The sequence below is a fragment of the Eretmochelys imbricata genome, chromosome 13 (genome assembly GCF_965152235.1).
Source record: "Eretmochelys imbricata isolate rEreImb1 chromosome 13, rEreImb1.hap1, whole genome shotgun sequence".
NCBI lineage: Eukaryota > Metazoa > Chordata > Testudines > Cheloniidae > Eretmochelys > Eretmochelys imbricata.
Genome location: NC_135584.1, coordinates 5879060 through 5899517, shown reverse-complemented (window position 1 = coordinate 5899517; position 20458 = coordinate 5879060). Strand labels below are relative to the sequence as shown.

The 20458-nt window shown below is 48.0% G+C and overlaps 1 protein-coding gene across 1 annotated transcript; it reads right to left on the bottom strand.

The window, feature by feature from the left end:
• Positions 1-2868: 2868 nt before the first annotated feature.
• SRMS (src-related kinase lacking C-terminal regulatory tyrosine and N-terminal myristylation sites) lies at positions 2869-17995 on the bottom strand. Its single transcript, XM_077831867.1, has 8 exons — positions 17640-17995; positions 10556-10677; positions 9101-9267; positions 7637-7778; positions 6472-6630; positions 4508-4689; positions 3795-3951; positions 2869-3062 (listed from the first exon to the last, which is right to left on the bottom strand). Exons 1-8 carry the CDS (start codon positions 17993-17995, stop codon positions 2869-2871), a joined length of 1479 nt encoding a protein of 492 aa, XP_077687993.1.
• Positions 17996-20458: the final 2463 nt, after the last annotated feature.

Below are 20458 nucleotides of genomic sequence, written 5' to 3'. Positions count from 1 at the left end.
GTCATGTGAGACTGTATCCAAAGTCTTACTAAAGTTGAGGTATATCACAGCTACTGTTTCCCCCATTCATAAAGCTTGTTACCCTGCCAAAGAAAGATATTAGGTTGGTTTGACATGATTTGTTCTTGACAAATCCATGTTGACTGTTACTGTCACCTTATTATCTTCTAGGAGCTTACAAAGTGTTTGATGATTTGCTCCCATTATCTTTCTGGGTACCGAAGTTAAACTGACTGATCTATAAAAACAACAAGGAGTTTGGTGGCACCTTAAAGACTAACAGATGTATTTGGGCATAAGCTTTTGTGGGTAAAAAACCCACTTCTTCAGATGCACAAAAAGCTTATGCCCAAATCAATCTTTTGGTCTTTAAGGTGCCACCAGACTCTTTGTTGTTTTTGTGGATACTGACTAACATGATTACCCCCTGATATTTGACTGTTCTATATTTCTGTGGGTTGACCGTATCCTTCTTTTCATAGATAGGGACTACATTTGCCCTTTTTAGGTCCTCTGGGATCTCTCTCGTTCTTCACGAGTTCTCAGAGATAATCACTAATGGCTCAGAGATACTTCAGCCAGTACTGTAAGTCTTATAGGGTGTATTTTGTCTGGCCCCGCCGACTTGAAGACATCTAACATGTCTAAGTAATTCTTACTGTGTTCTTTCCCTGTTTTAGCCTTGGATCCTACTTATTTACACTGATATTCACTATTTAGTGGTGCAATCACTGCTAATTTTTTTTGGTGAAAACTGAAACAAAAAAGGCATTTAACACTTTGGTCATTGCTGCATTTTCTGTTATTGTCTTTTCCTCCTCATTGAGTAACGGCCCTATTCTGTCCTTAGTGGTCCTCCTCTAGCTTCTAATGTATTTGTAAGATGTTTTCTTGTTACCCTTTATATCCCTAGCTTATTTTGTGCCATGGCCTTTTTAATTTTGTCCCTATATGCCAGCGTTGTTTTTGTTTTTTATATTCAGCTTGAGTAATTTGACCTGGTTTCTACTTTTCGTATGACTGTTTTTTGAGTTTCAGGTCATTGACGATCTCCTAGGTAAGCCATGATGGGCTCTTACCATATTTACTATCTTTCCTTCTGAGATGAAGCTAGAAATGGGAGGCAGACCTGTTGAAAGGCTATGGATGGGGAAGGCTAAATGGGGTTAGAACAAGGTTGATGTCATGGTAGGTTTCGACTACAGACCACCTAACCAGGAAGAAGAAGTGAATGTGGCTTTTTAAAAACAACTAACAAAATCACCCAAAGCAGAACACTTGGTGGTGATGGGAGACTTCAGCTACCCAGACATCTGTTGGGAAAATAATACAACAGGGCCACAGGTTATCCAACCAGTTCTCCGAATGCCCTGGAGGCAACTTTCTATTACAGAAGGTGGAGAAAGCAACCAGGGGAGAGGCTGTTCTCCCCTGGATTCTGACAAGTAGGGAGGAAATAGTTGAGAATTTGAGGCTTGGATGAAAGTGATCACGAAGTTGATAGAGTTTTTGCTTCTAAGAAACGGTAGGAGGGAAAAGAGCAGCATAATGACAATGGACTTCAAGAAGGCAGAGTTTAGCAAATGCAGGGAGTTGGTAGGTACAATCCCATGGGAAGCGAGTCGAAGGGGAAAAAGAGTTCCAGACAGTTGGCAGTTTTTTAAAAGCATCATTATTAAAGGCACAAGTGCAAACTATCCCAATGCACAAGAAAGATAGGAAGTAGGGTAAGAGATGGATATACACATGGTTGATGTGTTTTTATTTTTTAAGAGGACCCTTTCCTAGATCCTCTTGGGAACCTTCCAATAGCTTCACAGAGCCTCCTCCAATACTTTGATGAGAAAACCAGAGAAAGTTGGTTAAAATACTTGTATTTAAAGAGGCAGAAAATGTACAGTTAACGTTTTCATTTAACAAATAAAAAGAATGTCATGCTTCAGGCAGCCACTAAGTGGTGCTAAAAGACAGGGAGCTCAGGGCTCAGCTCTCCCTGGAGTATGAATTAACCATGATGATGATGATTTATTGTTTCACAGTTGGGGAACATCGAGAAGCCAGGTCCCTCTGCTGCAGAGCTTACAGTCTAAATGAGGAATATGACAGACAAATGAGAGCTTAATAATATACACCAGGAGGGGTCAGGAAGGATGATGGTTACAGGAATACAATTATATCTGAGTGGGTCCAAATTGTGGGGAATGGGGGGAGTGGTAATTGGCAGTTCCAGGCATAGAGGGAGAAGTCCAGGCAGATCTGAGACCCAAATGCTGCCCATATGTGGGATGCCTGGATGTCTCTGAATCCCAATGAGGAAACAGGGCTTTACATGGCTTTTTCTTGCTGTGAACTGTAGTCTGATTCTGCCACTGATACTAGCAAGTACTCTGAAGAATTACATTGTCCGCATGCGCTGTGAAAACTGAGTGGGTTTACATGCATTGATCAATAAATAAATCAGACACACATCATGAATAAATCCATAGCAATCAGTAGTTTACACAGACAAAGTAAACGGGAAACTTCACTTTCAACGCAGCGGGTAGCTTGTGAAATCCTGCTGTACTGTTCAGATTAAGAACTTCTTATACCCAAGGTGACATCTTTGCTGTACCACATCTATAATGAATAGTCCTCTTGAGGAGGGCACAGCCAGACCATAGCAAGGAGGCTAAAAGTCTCCAAAATGGAGCACGGTTTTCTGTCCCTCCTAAGGAGGGGGCCTTGTGTATCTTCACCTGAAATGTGCAACACAAGAATGCCCGCCGGACTCAAGCCCTGCACAGGTTAGTCAATGGAATGGATACCTTCAGCAGTGGGAAATGGAGCCCCAAATAATCACGGGGGTGAGGCGTAGGGCCATTTCCATCAGGAGAGCGAATTGTGCGCCCGTCTGTAAATCGAGCAGAGTTTCTCTCTCAGAGCGAGGAAGGTGGGTCTTTCCTCAGCATTACCCTTCCAACACTCCAGCATGACGATATAGATCTCAGGAGGGCAAGTGCTTGGCCGGGGCAGGCGGTAGCCCATGCTGATTTGCTGTATGGTTTCTTGGTTTGTCATTCCTGTAAGGAAACAAGAAACTCCAATGACCCTATTCACCATCACATTGTGGAATTTATCCCCCCAAATGGCTCAGGGTGGCTGTGAAGAGTCTAGCCGGCCTCTATGGAATGGCTTCTCCATCACCATTCGATCCCTCATCAAGTGCACCTCCCATGTGTAGTGAAACCTGTGTCAAGCAACTATCAAGGCTGCCTCCTGGCTGTGCCGTAGCGGCTCCATGCACTGTGCTGAAAGCCTCCTTTCCTGGCAGGAAGACTGGATGGCGGGGTGGGAGGAGCACACGTTTCATCAGGGCTATCTGCTGGATGTCGGTGAGGTGGGGAGCCAGAGGACAGCAGCCTCGTGTAAGGGGAGCACAACGAGGGTACATCTACACTGCAAAAAACCAAACCAATCCGCGGCACCAAGTCTCAGTCTGGGGCAATTGACTCAGGCTGGAAGCGCTTGTGCCACAAGGGCTGAAAATAGCTGGATAGATATTAGGGCTCAGGTCGGAGCTGCAAGTCTCTCCCCCCTCGGCAGGTTTCAGAGCCTGGGCTCCAGCCCGAATGTCTACGCTTAGCCCCACAGTGCGAGCCCGAATCAGTTGACCTGGGTTCCGAGAGTTGCGACCACAGGTGCTTTTCTTGCGTAGACGCGCCCTGAAGGACATTCTCTGAAAGAGCGTGGCACAGTATCCCTCGAAAGGCAGCACAGCTGGTAAAGAGGAGGGGGAAGGGTGGGCATCATACCTTCATACGGGGTCTGCCCATATGTGAAGACTTCATAGAGCAGGATCCCATAGGACCAAACGTCAGATTTCAGTGAGTAGGTGTGGTAGTTTGCTACTTCTGGTGCTGTCCACTTCACTGGGATTTTGGTGCTGCCGCTGGTGGAATAAATATCGTCCTAAAAAGCAGCAGGAGATAGGCCATGAGCAAAGGGGAAATAACAAACACAATATCCCCTCTCTCACAGGCACGGAGGCAGGAGAAGCCTAAGCTGCTATCTCAAGTAACCCTTACTAGCCCCACAGCTCTCTCTCTCCAACGGTGCACTCGTTTCAGGGCCGACACCGATTGTGTCCTGCCACACGGGATGTAACTGGAGACCATGTTTCAGTACCTCGGTCTAGCTGTAGCTCTCGGGATTGTCAACCTGGGACAGCCCAGGCTGGATCCCTGGTGCTAGTTTCTCATCCTCTAGGCAGGCAGAAAAGTCAGTGTTTGGGGAAAGGTGGAGTTGTCTGTTCTGTGGCATTCAAAGGCAACCCCTCCAGCCAGTTAATCAGCTGTATCTAAGTCTAACCAGCTGGTAGGATGGTGCCACCTTGTAAAAGCTTCAAGGGTGGGGCTCACAGGTTCCAGGGTGAATTGGGGCTTTGAAACTGGGAGCCCCTTGGGGACAGGGAAGGGAACGTGGAAATAAGCAAGGCAAAGGGACCAACAGCTTCCAGCAGACCAACCTTGAGGAGCCTGGCGAGTCCAAAATCGGCGATTTTGCAGGTGAGGTTGTCTCCCACAAGGATGTTCCTAGCGGCCAAGTCCCTGTGAACGATATGCTGTTCTTCAAGGTACGTCATCCCATCGGCCACCTGGCAAGCAATGCTCATCAGGTGGAGTGTGCTCAGAGCCCTCCCTTCCAGACCTGTTAAACCAGCGATCGAAGGACCAAAATCACTTTCTGTTTTAGGCTGATCCATTAAAACCCTCACAGAGCACGTTATGGAATCAGTACATCCTTGCTAGGAAAGAGACCTGCTGCTAGGAACTGACAAAATAAACACGTTATGAACGTGTGCAGCCTTTGTTATTCAGCCCTCACTTCTGCAAAGCACTCACACACACGCTTAACTTTGAGCACATGCAGGTTCCCCTTGACTTCCATGTCTGTAAAGTTAAGCGTGTGTTTCAGTACTTGGCAGGCGCTGGACCCCTGTGAGCTCTGTTGCAGTGAGGAAGGTGGTCCTCATAAGGAGTATGGTAGGAGTATGAGCCACTGTTAGGAGTATGAGCCATGGAGTCTAACTCTTGGCTGGGAGTTGTGTTTCAGAACCCATCCTACTTGGGAGTTGTTGCTCCTTGGATAATGAGTCCTGCGGGATCCATAGCCCCAAAGGAGGTCCTATTAGTTAATGGAGGATGTTACCTAGTAAAGAAGAGGTCCCAGCTGGGAGCTGTGTGACTTGTTTCCCTAACGACTATTTCCTGGTTGGGGGAATGAAAGAAAAGAATGAGAGAAATAAACACCACAGGCATGTTCTTCGTGCAGTTTCAGGGCTGACTCATCAAGATGGCAACAGGAGACTTGCCTTTTTATCCGTTTCAGACGCCAATGCCCAAGGGACAAGTTTTGGCAATTCGCTTCCAACAGAGGTTGTGGCCGAGCAGGCTGGGGAGCTGAAAACTCACTCTCCCAGTCCCCCAGTGAAACAACCTCCTTTGGAGTCGGTGAACAACGAAGCAGCACGCCATTCGGACTGCGCGAATGTCTCAATGCGCCACGGCAACTCTTCTTAGAGAGGGGCGTCAAGCGACGGCAGGAGTTCAAACCTGCAGGAGCTTTGAGGAAGCCTATGCCTTGTTGACATACACAAGTTGTACTGTTTTCACTACACCGCTATAGTCCGAGCACTACCGCCCTCCATAAAGGAAGGGGAATAAACTGTACTGGAAAAAGACAGCATTATACGGATATAACCCACATGAGGTATTAGTCTAGTATATATATTTCAGTAAAACAATCACACCCGACCAAGTGAGTTATACCAGCACAAAAAACGGTGTGAAGACCAGGCCTTACATTCAGATCTGGGTGCTCAGGACTATTGAGACTTTTCTGCAAAGAGGCCCATTGCATAGTTACCGGTGGTAGGGGCGAGGGCTTCTTTGTAAGAGGTTTAAAATTAAAAATGGCGAATTGTCCCTGGCCTACCTATGGTGAATTAGAATGTACCCGGGGCTGAATTCTGCTTTCAGTTACACTGGGGTAAGCATGGAATTGCTCCGACTGGGGTGGAGCCGTCCTGCCTTCGCCCCAACGTAAATGAGAGCAGAGCTCGGCGGGCTGCCTCTTTTGACGGTAGCGCGTTGTCACCGGTTTAATTTGGGCAGGGCGGAGGCAGCCGCCTGGGCCCTGCCGTCCCTTCGAGCTGCTCTTGAGTGCTGGGAGACTCGAGTTCCAAGAGTGGTACTGTCACACGGGGGGAGGGAGAGCTCAGTGGTTTGAGCATTGGCCTGCTAAACCCAGGGTTGCGAGTTCAATCCTTGAGGGGGCCATTTAGGGATCTGGGGCAAAAACTGGGGATTGGTCCTGCTTTGAGCAGGGGGTTGGAGTAGATGACCTCCTGAGGTCCCTTCCAACCCTGATATTCTATGATTCTATGACTCCCTGCGCAGCGCTTGGCATTCAGGGCCGGGTGGTACTGACCGCTGAGGTAGCTCTCCAGGTTGCCTTTCCTCATGAGTTCGGTGACGATGTACAGGGGCTCGCCCACAGAGCAGACTGCATGGAGCTGGATCAGCCTCTCGTGCTTCAGCCGCTTCAGGTTCTGAATCTCTTTGGTGAAGTCTTCCGCCTTCATGTCAGCTGTGGAGGAAGCCGAGGCGTTTCCAGGGTGAGTGCGTTTCTCGCTACGTTCATCCCTGCCTTTCTCCATGTGGCTGCGGGAGCTTTCCAGCCCCGCCCCCACTCTGCGGCTCTCACGGCTCATGCACCCCATCCCCTCGCAGCTCATTAACAACAACATTTATTGAGGTTGTTCTCGTTAGGACTGAGATGCCATTTTCAGGTAGCTGCTGAGTGCAGAAGGGCCTTCCACACTAGTGGTTCTCAACCTGGGGTAAGCCTGCCCCTAGGGGGACGCAGAGGTCTTCCAGGGGATACGTCAAGGCATCTAGATATTTGCCTAGGTTTACAACAGGCTACATAAACAGCACTAGCAAAGTCAGTACAAACTGAAATTCCTTACAGACAAGGACGTGTTTATACTGCTCTATATACGATACGCTGAAATGTAAGTACAATGTTTATATTCCAATTGATTTATTTGATAATATACGGTAAAAATGAGAAGTCAGCAATTGTTCAGTACTAGTGTGCTCTGACATTTTTGTATTTCTATGTCTGATTTTGTAAGCAAGGAGTTTTTAAGTGAGGTGAAACTTGGGGTACACAAGACAAATCAAACTTCTGAAAGGGGGCCAGTACTCTGGAAAGGTTGAGAGCCCCTGTTCCACACAACAGTGCAGTGTCTTACCATGAGGCCTCCAGAGTGATGGGGGGTAAGAGGGGAGGAAGCCATTTTGTAAAGGCCTCAACATAGATAGGACCGGATTTTCGAATGGGTGCGTGCAGACGTGTGGATGCTTTGGCATGCACCTCGCTTCCAGGCAAGTAGCCTTACTGAGCTAGGGTTGCCCGACTAAGCCAGGCAGGAAGTCCTATCGAAGTTAGTTTATTCAGTCTGATTGTTTACATGAAAGGTTGGGTGATCAAGGGGGAAATGAAACAGACTGGAGAGATCTTTCATGGCAGTGAGTGAAAGAGACAAGGTGGCACATGGTTAATGTTCCCTGCCTTCGCGTCCACGCACCTTGTTTTATGATTTTGATGGCAACTGGGACCATGTTCTTCCACAATCCTTCCCACACCTCTCCGAAGTATCCTTCCCCCAGTTTCCTCCCGAGGGTGAATTCTGAACGGGGCCGTTCCCATGCATCTCTCACCGGAGGTGTCTGTATTAAACGTATAGAGACACAGAACATTTCATTTCAGGCCTATGCCATCCAGCTAGTCAGGTAGAGGCAGCTTTATGAACCAGGGCAGACTTGGGCATAGGCTGAGAAAGCAACCGAAGTCAGCATCCAGTCCAGTCCCAAACAGCACCTCTTCATCCTGATTCTCCTCTGTTACGTGTGCACTTCTGACCCTCAGATGTGTCCCAGAATCCTTTGCCGTGGCTACTGCCTTTGGAGCACTGGCCACATTTGGGAGCCAGAGATGTCCATGAGAACAGAACTTTGAGACTGCAGGATCTACCACCATTTTAGGACCAGGAACTACAAAGGCTCAAGGGATACTAAGGGCTCTGGTTTCTCTCGGGAGGCAGTTAGTTCTCACAGGAAGCGTGAAGGCAGAGAAGCTGCTGGAAGGGGTATGTAGCAGGAAGCAGCCGCTCAGATCACAGAGAGACCATCCCATCTACACCATTAATATTGATTTGTATGATAAGAGGGTGCTCAGTGAAGCTATAGGAAACTGGTCTCTGTCCCCTGCAAATTAAACTTCTCGGTAGAGCTGGTTGAAACTTGGAGTGTCTGTTCCAGAGGAAGTTCCTACATTTCAAATTCTTTTTCACTCCAAATTGGAACCAATGACCTTAAAGATGGCCTTGAATATGGAGTAAGCATTTGAGAAAGCCCTGTGCAATTCAACTTGAAGAAAGGGAAACCAGATAAAAGCCGCAGAACAAGAGAGACTCCTTAACCTTATAATTAACACAGCAGAGCCTGAAAGCAAAGAGGCTGATGGATGGATAAGAGGGCAGCTATATTAAAAGGACACTTAAACCTTTCATTTAATAAAGTGTCGAAAGTTGAGCTGCTCAAAAAATTATGGACACATTTCTGTGAAAAAATTCTGAAAAAAACGTTTTTCATTTTCAACATTTTTTCACTGAAAGACTTTTTTATTTCTGTTGGCAGAATGAACATGGATTTTTTTTTTCATTCTGGCCCCATTTCTCCCACTGGAGAATGTTTATAGTTTTTGGATTCTTTTTTTTTTTTTTTTTGGCTCCAAAACAAAAAGAATGCAACCAGTTCTACAAGAAACTGCCTGCATTGTCCTTCAGAATGCCTCTGTTCTAATGGCCACCATATCCCCTAGCAAATCACCTGCTCCCTACCCCATCACAATCACAAAACAAGTTACAAGACTAAAATGAAATAACGAAGAAAGAAAACGGCCAAGGCCAGCAAGCAAATAGTGAGCATCAGGTTTAAGATGAGGGTAAGAGTGAAAGAAACTAGTTGACGCTAGTGTTGTGTACACAGACCTTAGGGATGCAGGGCTGTAACAAGGGGCTCTGTACAACTTTCCAGTTTATGGTGTAAAAGGTGAGCAGTTCCTCCATGTTGGGGAAAGTGTGTCCCTTTTGTATGTACAGACCTCCGTCGGGTTCCTTACAGATCCGGAAATGACTGACTTTAGCATGATTACGGACTGCAAGAGAAAAACCAAAGGAGAAATTGAAACAGAGTTCAGTGACCCATGCAACCAGCACTAGTCCCCTCTTGAGCATTGCTGGCTCTGGCCTCAGTTTGGCTCTCATTTATACCAGTGTAACAACACTGACTTCCATACTAAAGAAGTTCAGCCTAGATAGTTTGTCCAAGAGGTGGTTAACAGGTGACTTGGTCTATAAATCGTCTCTAAATACTAACACATGGCAGAGATTTGATAGTAGACAGCTCTTTATCTAGCAGACCAAGGCCAACGAGATCCAATGATTGGTAGCTAAAGCTAGACAAATTCAGACTGGAGGTAAATTTTTAACAGGGAGGGTAATTAACCATTGGAACAATTTACCCAGGGACGTGGTGTGATCTCCAATCACCTGAAGTCTTTCAATCAAGACTGAATATCACTGTATGCTAGTTTGCAAACAGAGTTTATGGGCGTGATGCAGAAATTACTGGGGTGAGGGTCTTCATCTTGTGTCATGCCAAAGGTCAGACTAAGTGATGCATTAAAAATCTATGAATTTACATCACTGTAAATGAGACCTGAATCAGGCCCTGATAGCTTAAAGCCGGAATTTCTTTTTTTATATAATCCACAGGTCAATAGAACAATCCACTGGAAATAAATCCTGTGGCTAAGGACTATGAAGCTGTCTTATGAAGCTGTAAATTGTTTATGGCTTTCATATCCCTGAATGAGAGCATTGTACTTTGCTTTCCCACAGTGATTCAGCGATCAATATTTGCATAGATACGCAGGGCGTTCAATGGCCATTGGAATGGCTTTCTGTCCCTTTTCAGAGCTGAAGTGAAGCCATCTTAATAGGATGCTATAAACCACTTTAAACACATCCCTGCTCTTTCCTGCTTGTTGGTGAGCCCAGCTCCACAGGCAGAATGTTCCTTCACCCAGGGGCTTCTCCCACTTGCATGTGGTACATGCTGATCACTTCCCTTTCCCCTCATCTTGCCAAATCTACAGCTGGGGCTGCCATAGCCCAGGGAAGGGCGACCAAGAGAGAAAGGAACCTAAAACTGACCCCACCAAAAAGTGCCTTGAGACTGCTCTAAATTATGCCAGGGGTGAATTTGGCCTCTGGCAGGCCCCCAGGATGGAGGTAGGTGGCAAGGTGGCTCACAACCATCTTCACTTCCCTTCCCCACCAGCTGTGCCACCCTCTGCTCCTGGGCAGCGCTGAGCCCCCTTTGTGGCACGGGGGCAGAAATGAGCCACAGAGAGCAGCAGGGCTGGACTTTGCAGGGGTTACCTGACAGAGAATACTCCCCCCGGCTACTCTCGCTGTCGCGGATGAGGAAGGAGCCATGTTGATTGGGCGGTGAGAGAAGGAGCTGCTGGGCCTCATTTCGACTGACTCCACTGAAGTACCAGCTGCAAGAAAGACAAATGGCCGATCAGAGCGACTGAGCCCCCAGGACAGACCCTTGCTGCGCCCGGGGCCCCGAGAGGCATTGAGACGAGAGGAGTCAGAGTAAAGCCCAATAATGCCCCAAAATGGGCAGCGTGAACCGAGCTGGGCTCTGCACCATGTGGCTGCAGCTGGCTCCGTTTAGCCATAGCATGCGCCAGGGGACAAGCGACGGAGGGTCAGGTCCTCAGCTGGGGTCAATCAGCAGCTCTGCACGGACTTCGATAGGGCTATGCTGATTGATGCCAGCTGAGGGTCTGGCCCAGGGGGGCTCATCGGCACTGCTGTGTTTTATGCAGAAGGTGGTGTGATACGGGAGTGATGGGCACCAGTAAAACCTCCTAAGGCAGACAATAAAAGACTTGCTGCAAAAAAACTCCAGCCCCCTGAATACTAGTAAGTAAAAAATGGGGTGGCCAGTGCCCAGGGTGCACAAGAGAGAAATGCACCTTTTCCTTCTTTTCCTAGAAGAAGAGCTGTCTGCTGCAGCAGGAACAACCTGCATGGGCTAGGTTAATGCACAATGCACAGGCACAGACCAGCCTTTGCATGTATCAGCCCAGGTTCGAGGAGGCCTGCAGGGAACAGAAGGTCTCCGGCTCCCCCTAGATGCGAAGAGGGCAAAGTGACTTTCCCTCACCCGCGGGCAGGGTTAATTTGCATATTTACCACTTGTTTGGGTGTTGCTGAAGTGGTGTGATCTGGCCTTTCTTAGGAATGGCGTTTAGTGGGTTATATTGGTGCATAACTGCGTATGCTCATGTGAGCATGGACGTGGGGCTGGACGCGGAGTCCAACCAACCATTTCCTTTGTTTTGAAAAGACCTCGTCATCTGTAACCCAGCCCTGCTTAGCCCACGGAGCGCCTGGTGCGAGGGATGCCCACCTGAAAGCCAGAGACGAGGTTTGCTAGTTTACAGGGCTCATGCTCACCGGTACTCAAGGAGCTGCCCTTTGATGTCCATTTCAGTTCAGTAATGTACATTGTGGCTGCAGATGTACAAGCCAGCAGTGCAGTTTGCTAGCTTCACCCACCCCCATTGTGGAGGCATGCGCCCCAGTATTGAAGGAACTGCCCGTTGATGTCAATTTCTTAATTTATAATGTCGCTCCCCGGACTAGTCACATCAGACGCACACACTGTTTTCCTAATGTCTCCCACACAGCTTCCTTCCCCTTGGGTATCAACCATGTTACATTCATTCCCTGCCCTCTGCAGAGGCTTTGTACGTCTCATGTGGCACAAAGGGAGCAGAAACCCCAGTCCCCAGTGTCAGTGCTGAGGGTTGGCCAGAAACTGCTTGTATCCAACCCCCCCAGTGGCAGGGTTGAACAGAAGATCAGGATGCCAGATGTTCTCCCCATGTTCCCACCGAGCTGGAATAGCAGAGATGCTGGTTCTTGGGTTCCAGCCCACACTACCTGTGGTTATCACTATTTGTGTTTGTGCAACTGCCTAATGAGCAGCAGAAGAGCTGATTTACAGTGCAGAGACAGGAGCACCCGCAAACAATCGCACCACAAACAATCACACCCTCTGATGTCATCGCTAACCTTTGCGCTCAGAGGCTGCTGAACGATTCGCTCAGTTTTACCGGGGCCTTTTGTTATCTGGTATCACAGCTTGTTAATGCCAAACTATTTCCTTCATTCTTTGGACTCTGGAGGAGAGTATAGGAAAGCCCAGCACTTTGCCCCAGATAAAAGCAGATCTTTAGAACCAATGGCGTCTGCTATAAACACTTAACTCCACCAAAGATACCAGCCATGTTGATCTTACTTCAGCAGTTAAGGAAGCAGGAAGAATTAGAAGGGTTTGGTAGCACCTAAAATAAGGCACTTATTTGCCCTTCAGTTCTAGAAAATCCAGGTTCAAATATGGATTAGGTCACAAGTGAAAATGTGCCGGTGGTCTTTCCTCTATTTGCCCGTCACAAAACTACCCTTTGTGCTTGGCAAAATGCCGTACAATCGTCAGTCTCTGACCAAAGGAGGTCTAAGATTGGAATAGCAAGGCAGGGCTGCAGGTCAGGTGTGAGGTGCTGTGGGCAGAGCTGTGCTAGGTGTGCTATTGGGGACAGGACCTTTAAGGGCTGAGCTTCCCAGACACAGTGCAGGCAGGGCTCCAGAAAGCTCGTTGTTACAGGCAGAGCCAATTGCAATTGGACACAGAATGCAGCAGAACTCTTGCAAACTCCTTAAGTGTGGAGGGCTCACTAAACACCACACAAGGGGCATTTTGCACAGTCCCTGCCCAGAGCCAGCCTTGTCTCCAACCAGGACTATCCCATCTTAACACACATGGGTACTAAAATGTGTATGCGCAAATGTATACGTGGCCATTCAGTGTGTGTAAGGGTTCAGGGGGCCAGGAACAATATCATTTGTCTTTTCTCACCACTCTTCTAATTATTACATCATTTATTTGTATTACCATAGTGCCTCTGAACCCTAGTTGTGAAGCAGGGCTTCATTGTGCTAGGCGCTGTACAAACCCAGAAAGAGACGGTCCCTGCCCCAAGGAGTTTACAATGTAAGTACTAACCTAAACTGCATCGCTCCTAAAATCCTGCCGGTCAGGCGTTCTGATGGATGCAAGTGGATCCCGGCTCCGTCCTCCCCCTCCAACTCCTCTACTCCGATAATTTGTGCAAATCTATTGTTAAAAATCATCTGGGAAAGGGTCAGAGGTCATCGCTTCCCAGGCAATACATGAGTAAAGGCGGTTGCCAGGGTACTAGAGGCCATTACTGCAGAAAGCTGAACTGGTGTTTGTTACAAAGGGTTGAGCAGTGAAAGGGTCTGTTAGTATCTCTGCACACCCCCACGCAGGCACTGGGAGAAGCTCCCAGAGGGTGTTGGGTGAATGGCGCCCCTGAGCCTGCATTTACCAGGGACTTGATCCATCCAGCAGCGTCGTATACTCAGCCCAAGGCACAGCTGGCGTTTCTTGTTCTTGTTTGTTCTTGCTGGGAGGGGCAGGGGGGAAGACAGGTTGAGCCTGTCCTGGGGCTCAGGGTTGGTGTAACTGCACAGAAGGGAGATGGAAAGGGATTATTTGCCTCAGCTACAAGCACTGATGTGGTGTGGATCTGACAGGCTCTTCGCCTCGCTCCCCCGCAACCGGCTCACTTGCAATACACCCGGCTAGCTGAGGAAAGCTGCTTCCCCCCCAGGCTGTTAGCATAGTCCCTACTCTCGTCTCTTCACCTAGCGTGACGGTTCTGGGCAAGCTGCAAGCACACATACACCCAGTAAATGAAAAATGAATCTAGGTTGCCAGGCCTGGGGCCAGGCGGTGCCCTCAAGACCCCACCTGCAATGGGAGCAGAATCACACCATCACCGGCAGGCCGCAGGTGAAGACGACCCACTGCCCAGCTGCACAGGAGGGTGCGGAGTGAACACGCTGCGGGGAGCAGGCAGCTCGTGGCTGGAGAGCAGCGGCTGGTGGCCAGAGAGCGGCAGCTAGTGGCCAGGTGCCCAGCTGTGAAGGCAGTGCCCCTCCAGCAGCAGGAAGGGTGGCCAGACCATACTAGGCCATCCTCACTTCTGCCCTGCTGCTGGCGGTGACTCTGCCTTCAGAGCTGGGCTCCCGGCCAGCAGCCGCTGCTCTCCGGCGGCCCAGCCCCACCACCAGCAGCAAGCGCAGAAGTAAGGTTAGCAGTACCACAATCCCCACCCCTCCCAATAACCTTGCAAGCCCCGCCCCCCCCGAACTCCTTTTTGGGTCAGGACCCCTAAAATTATGACGCTGTGAACTTTCAGATTTAAATAGCTGAGATCATAAAATGTAGGATTTTAAAAATCCTATGACCGTGAAACTGACCAAATTGGACCGTGAATTTGGTCGGGCCCTATATATGGGCCTCAACTCAGGCGTCAGTCTTGCACCCCCAGATAACTAGGGGCAGATGGTAGGGTGCAAACAATTGCAGGCGTATTTGAGAATACGTGGATACATAGGTGGGAGTCCCAAAAAGCATTCAGCGGCAGCACAAGGCTTCTGCCATGGAGACGCGGAGTTTTGCCACTGGATTTCAGTGAGCTAGGTCAGTGGTCTCCAAAGTGGGGAGCGTGCACCCCAGGGGGGGCACCAGAGGATTCCAGGGCGTGCGTGGCAGGAGGAGTGCCACCTGACAGCACTCCACTGTTTTTTCTCTTCGCCTGCAGCAGGTCTTCCCCTCCAGCGGCACGCCTGGGGCAGGTCTTGCCTCCTTTTTTCTTTGGCAGCACGCCTACAGCAGGTCTTCCCCTCTCCTTTCTTCGGTGGCACCGGGGCGTGCGCGATCCAAAAACTTTGAAGACCACTGAGCTAGGTTACTGCTTCTGAAAGTCCCACTCTACCAGGTGCTGTGGGGGTGCAGCCAGTGATTTGGGTGACTCCGTGAGATCAGATTCTTTGCTCCTGCAAAACTGCACTCACGAGACTATTTGGTAACAAACTCAGAAGCCGCTTTTCCGAAATCGGGACGCTGGTGCATACGCCCCACTAATTTCTCTCTGCCACACAGATTATTGCTGGCTGCAGATTATTAAAGGAACTATGAATTGGTGAGGCAAGAAAGTGAGGAATACATAGCATCAACGAAGCCAAGCACGCTCCACAGGTTAAGGATCAATTTCCTCCACCTAGGAGTACTAATGACTTTTACTCCTCTCCTGGAATTATTCTAATTCAGCTACTCTCTTCACGGAGCCCATGAATGAATTTGTCAACGAAGCTTTGCCTGAACCTGCCTGCTGCTGTCCTGGTGCGTTGCCAGTCGTAGCAGCTAAACTGCACTGTGGGTTTATGCTCTAGACAAGCACGACCACGAACATGGTCACTCCTGATCTACACTGAGGTTTGATCCCACCAGCAAGAAAAGGTGGGTTCCTTTACTCCATGTGCCATCTGTAATACAGGTGTGAAACACAGGTGTGCTGGTAAAGACTGACCCAGCCCCAATCAGTGGATGAGGGTCAGGACTACACAAGTGTCATGCCCCTGGCATCTGACAGACATCTGGATGTACTGATGGCTACTGGTACAATGCCCACCCTGCCATTGCTACTAGTGCTTGGATGGGGTTGTGTGGAGAGTTAGGGGAATTTTTATTTTTTGGCAAATACTAAAGTCACTGAAAAAATGCAGGTTTGGGGTGACCGACCCTACCTGTGAAGTCAGATTGAATCTGGTGGCCAGATTTTTTGTCTGGACAAAAAAAAAAAAGAAATTAGGGAAAACAATTTAAAAATGGCAAAACCAGTTTGTTGAGAAACTGCTGATCCCTTTGATCTACACATTTTTTTTCATTTTGATGAAAACCCTCCCCAAAAATCCATTTTTTTCTTGTATTTTTCAATCCAGCTCTATCTGGAGCCTGACGAAAAGAAACGAATTCATCAGTGCTGAAAACCCTGTATTCTGGTCGTACCCCACCACCATTTTTTTGGTCGGTGTTCTGTCTATCTGATCTCAGTGAGACGGAGAGATGGAACGGAACCCTATTTATTTTAAAATGCAAAGTGGTTTCACTTTGAAAACTGACTGTAGTGTGTATCGGATGCTGTCACCCACATTCCACCCCTTTGACTCCATATTCAGGAAGATAAGTAAGAGCTCAGCTGCCACTTGAGTAGACTTGAAAGATCAGAGGAGAAACTTTTCCTGGGACTTCACTCGGAGTTTTCGCAATGCTTGCTTCCAGCGTGTGTGTAATATGCTAATGGTACTGACTGACTCATGGGCCTGATACTGGCAGAACGGAAGTGTCTCAGGTGTGCTTCACAAAGCACGTCGGACCTGGATCATTGTGAGTGGGGAAAGAAATGTTGCCTTTCACTCATGCACTGGACAGGAAGAGGTTAATGTTCTAACCTTAAAATCAGCAGCTGTGAAGGTGTTGCTGGGGAGTTGTTGGCGGGGTGGGGGAGTGGTTTGCCAGAGCAGCTTGCTGCTGGAGCTCCACAACACCCTCCCCTTGGGCCAGTGCTGGAGCTGGAGAACTCGACTGGCCCACGGCTGTGCCGAAACAGGGGTTTTGTCTGGTGGGGCTCGGGGGTTCAGCAGGGCAGCTGCCTCCCTCTGCCAAGCTTGCCACAGCTGTCTACTTAGCCTCATCCCACACCACAGTCTGGGAGAAGAGGACCAGCAGCGGTTTGGGGGACTGATGCAGCACAAAGAGGAATTAAAAGCCTTGTCTACACACACCTCGCATTGCTTTAATCAAACCAGTCTAACCCCCCTCGTCTAAAGGGCAGCTATACCACTGGAAAGGTGATGTATCCTGGCACGGTGTATTCTCAAACAGGAAGGGGAACAGCTATACCTGGGACAAGACCCCTTCAGACTGGTATCAATGTGTCCAGGCTGGGGGTTTTACCAGCATCACTATTTCAGTTAAAAGAAAATAATCACACCCTAACCGACACAGCAACACCAGTACAGAACCTGCGAGTGGAGCAGGTCCTTGGCAGCCACCTGCCAGGGATCATGATTGTTTGTATTACCGGAGCACCAAGGAGCCCCCAGCTTGGAGCAGGACCCCGTTGTGCTAGGTGCTGTACAAACAGAACAAACAGCTCAGACATCTCTCTGTTTGGCCTGGAACTGTGCCATGCACCAGTTCCACGTGCAGCCCAATAACCATGGTGTGCCGTAGGCCCTGACTACTGACAATACCAAATGCAAATTACAAATAAAAGAGAGACAAGACAATGCTACAGTTCAAGCTGATCGGGGACAGCCTCAATGTAGAGGCAGCAGGCCCAGCGTTTGTTCTTTGTCCCTAGCTGGGAGGACGGCTTTCAGTTCTGCCAGGCCTTAGATCAATATATAGCACTGGTGCCGGGAGATCCAGCTTGCCAAGTTTCCCCCTGCTTTGTGCTTCATTTACAAAAGATTATCCCCACACAAGCCACAGTGAAGAGCTGGTACTTACAGCTGATGGGAGGTTTCCTTGTTGATCCTTGCCACGTAATTAGCAGGGACGTAGCCCAGCGCTGGTTCCCCCGAAAGCCTCCTGGCTAAGACATATTCCCCCTCTTCTTTGAGGACACAGAGTTTATCTCCTCGGCTGACGCTCAGCTCCTCTGCACTCCTGGCTCTGAAATCATACAGCGCACTAAAGAGAGAGGAGCTGGGGAGGACAGGATCCGGCTCTAGGTCTGGCCGCAGGGGGACAGGATCAGGCTCAAAATCCCCCTGTGAGGGCCTATCAGCAGAGACGGTGTTTGGCCAGAGTTTGTTCCACAAGGAGGTCAGGAAGGTCAAGCGCTTCCTGACATGTTGTTCCATCCCTGTTCCCAACAAAGCTGTGTCCAAGCGTGAGGCCGCTATGCTATAGCATTTCTCCACAGCAGAGCAGGGACTTTTGGTCCCATGTCTTTAGTCCTGAGCTCTGCACATCATCTGTTCGAATCAATGCTCAGGGGCGTGTGATGCCAGCTCAGTGCTGAAACAGGCACCTGTGCTGTCTTTAGCTGAGAACTTCCTACTTCTGAAAGTGAAACGAGAAGATCAGGTGTAACTCGTTGCTGGCTGGAGCCGTAGGCTCAGACCTGCACACACATCTGGCCTTACAATCACACCTGGAGTTTGCTTCATTAGTCAACTCTGTTTACACTTTAAGAAGCAAGGGAATCTTTTGAACTAGAAATTTACCAAAAATATGTTCTGGTAGTTACCAGTTACTGACAAACAGAAATCTCTGGTAGGTAGGAAGGACTCGTACGTACAAGTGGTAAATCTCAGAGAAATAATAATCTCCCTCTATCTTGTGCAGGATCTTTCAGATAAATTATCTCATATAAATTATTATATTATAAATGTGCTAGAGTTAAAAACAGGAGTTCCAGAGACAGCAAGTGAGAGAATGTAAGAGGGGGAGGTTTTCAGCTGGAGTGGTCTGGATTTTTGCCTCAAATATTTTTTTGCTCGGCACTTACAGCCCTCCTCCTGGGCAGGTTCTGACATCCGGCTTTACCTGTCTGGAGCACTCTAACTCCCCCTGTACTGCAACTGCCTTGCTTTTTGTTTTAAACTGGAGCTCTTTTGTGGGTGCAATCCATAGACTGTTGAATAAAAGGGAGAGGTTTATTGCATTTCTTGTCCGGAGTTTACCGTTTATGTGGCCTCAGGTTTGCTATGTAATGTGAAAAGTCCCAGCTGAAATGGGCTGACGTTTGCATGGAGTTTCCATGGAAGTGAGATTTACATGTCTCTCGACAGGAGATCAGCTCTCCCTGCATTCTAGCTTTTGTGCCTCTTATTTGTCCTCTGCTGCCTTCGTTAGGGTGGGAGGGATAGGACTGGTCAATAGTGGTAGATGTCAATTTCACCGTACACACACAAACCAACAAACAAATATTTCCATCGATGACCGAAATTCACTGCTAGGCAAAGTAAGAAAAAACGCTGCTGGAGAACTTAGAGCTTGATTTAAAGATATTTATATTGTATATTTTGACGTGAGATGTTAACCTTGCTTTTGAATAGTTATAAAGCTGTAACTTTTTGAATCTCAACATCTACTGACAATTAAATAATTATTGTCTGCCCCCCGCATAATTTCCCAGAAGTGTGAAAATCTAAATTGATAAAAATCAGAAAAAATGTTTAAAAATAAACATCGATATTATCCATAGAAATTATAAAAAAATAAAAATTGAATTGAAACCTAGCTATAATTGTCTCTGGAATTCCATGGCTGACACTGGTTCGTTTTCAGGATGCAAATTGTTTGTTTGAAAGAAGTGGTTTAAAAAAAAATAGAGAGGAAGAGATATATTGTAATGGTTTGAACAGAGGTTTATTGAATAATTATGCCATTTAAGTGGTCTCAGCTATTTAAGAGTTCTACTTAAGAGGACCACAGCACCTAAGTGGTGAATCTGGACTGCCTAAGGTGCAATTTTCAACTAAGTGGCAAAACTAGATCACTTAAGTGGTTGACTTAAGGCCACTTCAGTAACAAAATTCAGACCATTATAAATTTAGCTGAAAACCTCTCTCTTTCATCTGGATCTCAATTTTTCTTTTCATTTGAGTTTGGCTCTAGGAATTGCATCTGTCGTGGTTTTGCATCTTTTAACTCACAGGAGCCATTTAGATCCTGTGGTCACGAGAGCCATCTACTCACCTGGATATATTATAAAGTTACATTCCTTAAACTTCACACCCTTTAGGTAGCCAATCCTCCATTCCCTGATGCAGTAAATCCCCCCTCCACTCGCTGACTTATTCTGAAGCTGCCAAGTGCTGGCTTGGATATTTTTCTAAGATCTGTTCTGGGAATTGCTTTGGGGCAGGTCTCTGGCCTGTGTTATACACTTATCACAACGGTGCCTTCTGCCCTGGGAATCTATGAACTGTTGTTCCAGAGTCCACAGGGCTGCTCAAAGTGGGGCCAACGGGTTCCTAAGTGACCTGGGATGGGATCGGAGTCGAGCGCTATCAGCTCTCCTCAGGATAAATGCTCATGAGCACTGAACGAACACACACTCTCTCTCTCGCTCACACACACACACAGTTTTATGAAAGTTGTAACTCCAGTGATGTTGAGTGCAAAAATTCACACGCGAGTTCATTTGGCTGGTAAATTTGCTTTTGGCGGGAACAAAGTGTCTCAAGGTGCCACATTAGCAAAGCACACTGGGTTTCCTGTCGTACAGACAGACAGGTAATTCCCATTTCACAGCCGCCACAGAAGGCAGCTGTAGGAGTCCAGAAAACACCACGAAGAGGCGACACAGGGTAGCA

Bases quoted from the DNA above. Each gene is read 5' to 3' on its own strand.
- SRMS (XM_077831867.1), bottom strand. From the start codon at position 17,995: ATGGAACAACATGTCAGGAAGCGCTTGACCTTCCTGACCTCCTTGTGG. The intron at 9,268-10,555 runs GTAACCCCTGCA...TTTCTCTTGCAG, and splicing joins GGGGGAGTATTCTCTGTCAG to TCCGTAATCATGCTAAAGTC. The intron at 6,631-7,636 runs GTGCGTGGACGC...CTTCCTCCACAG, and splicing joins CATCAAAATCATAAAACAAG to CTGACATGAAGGCGGAAGAC.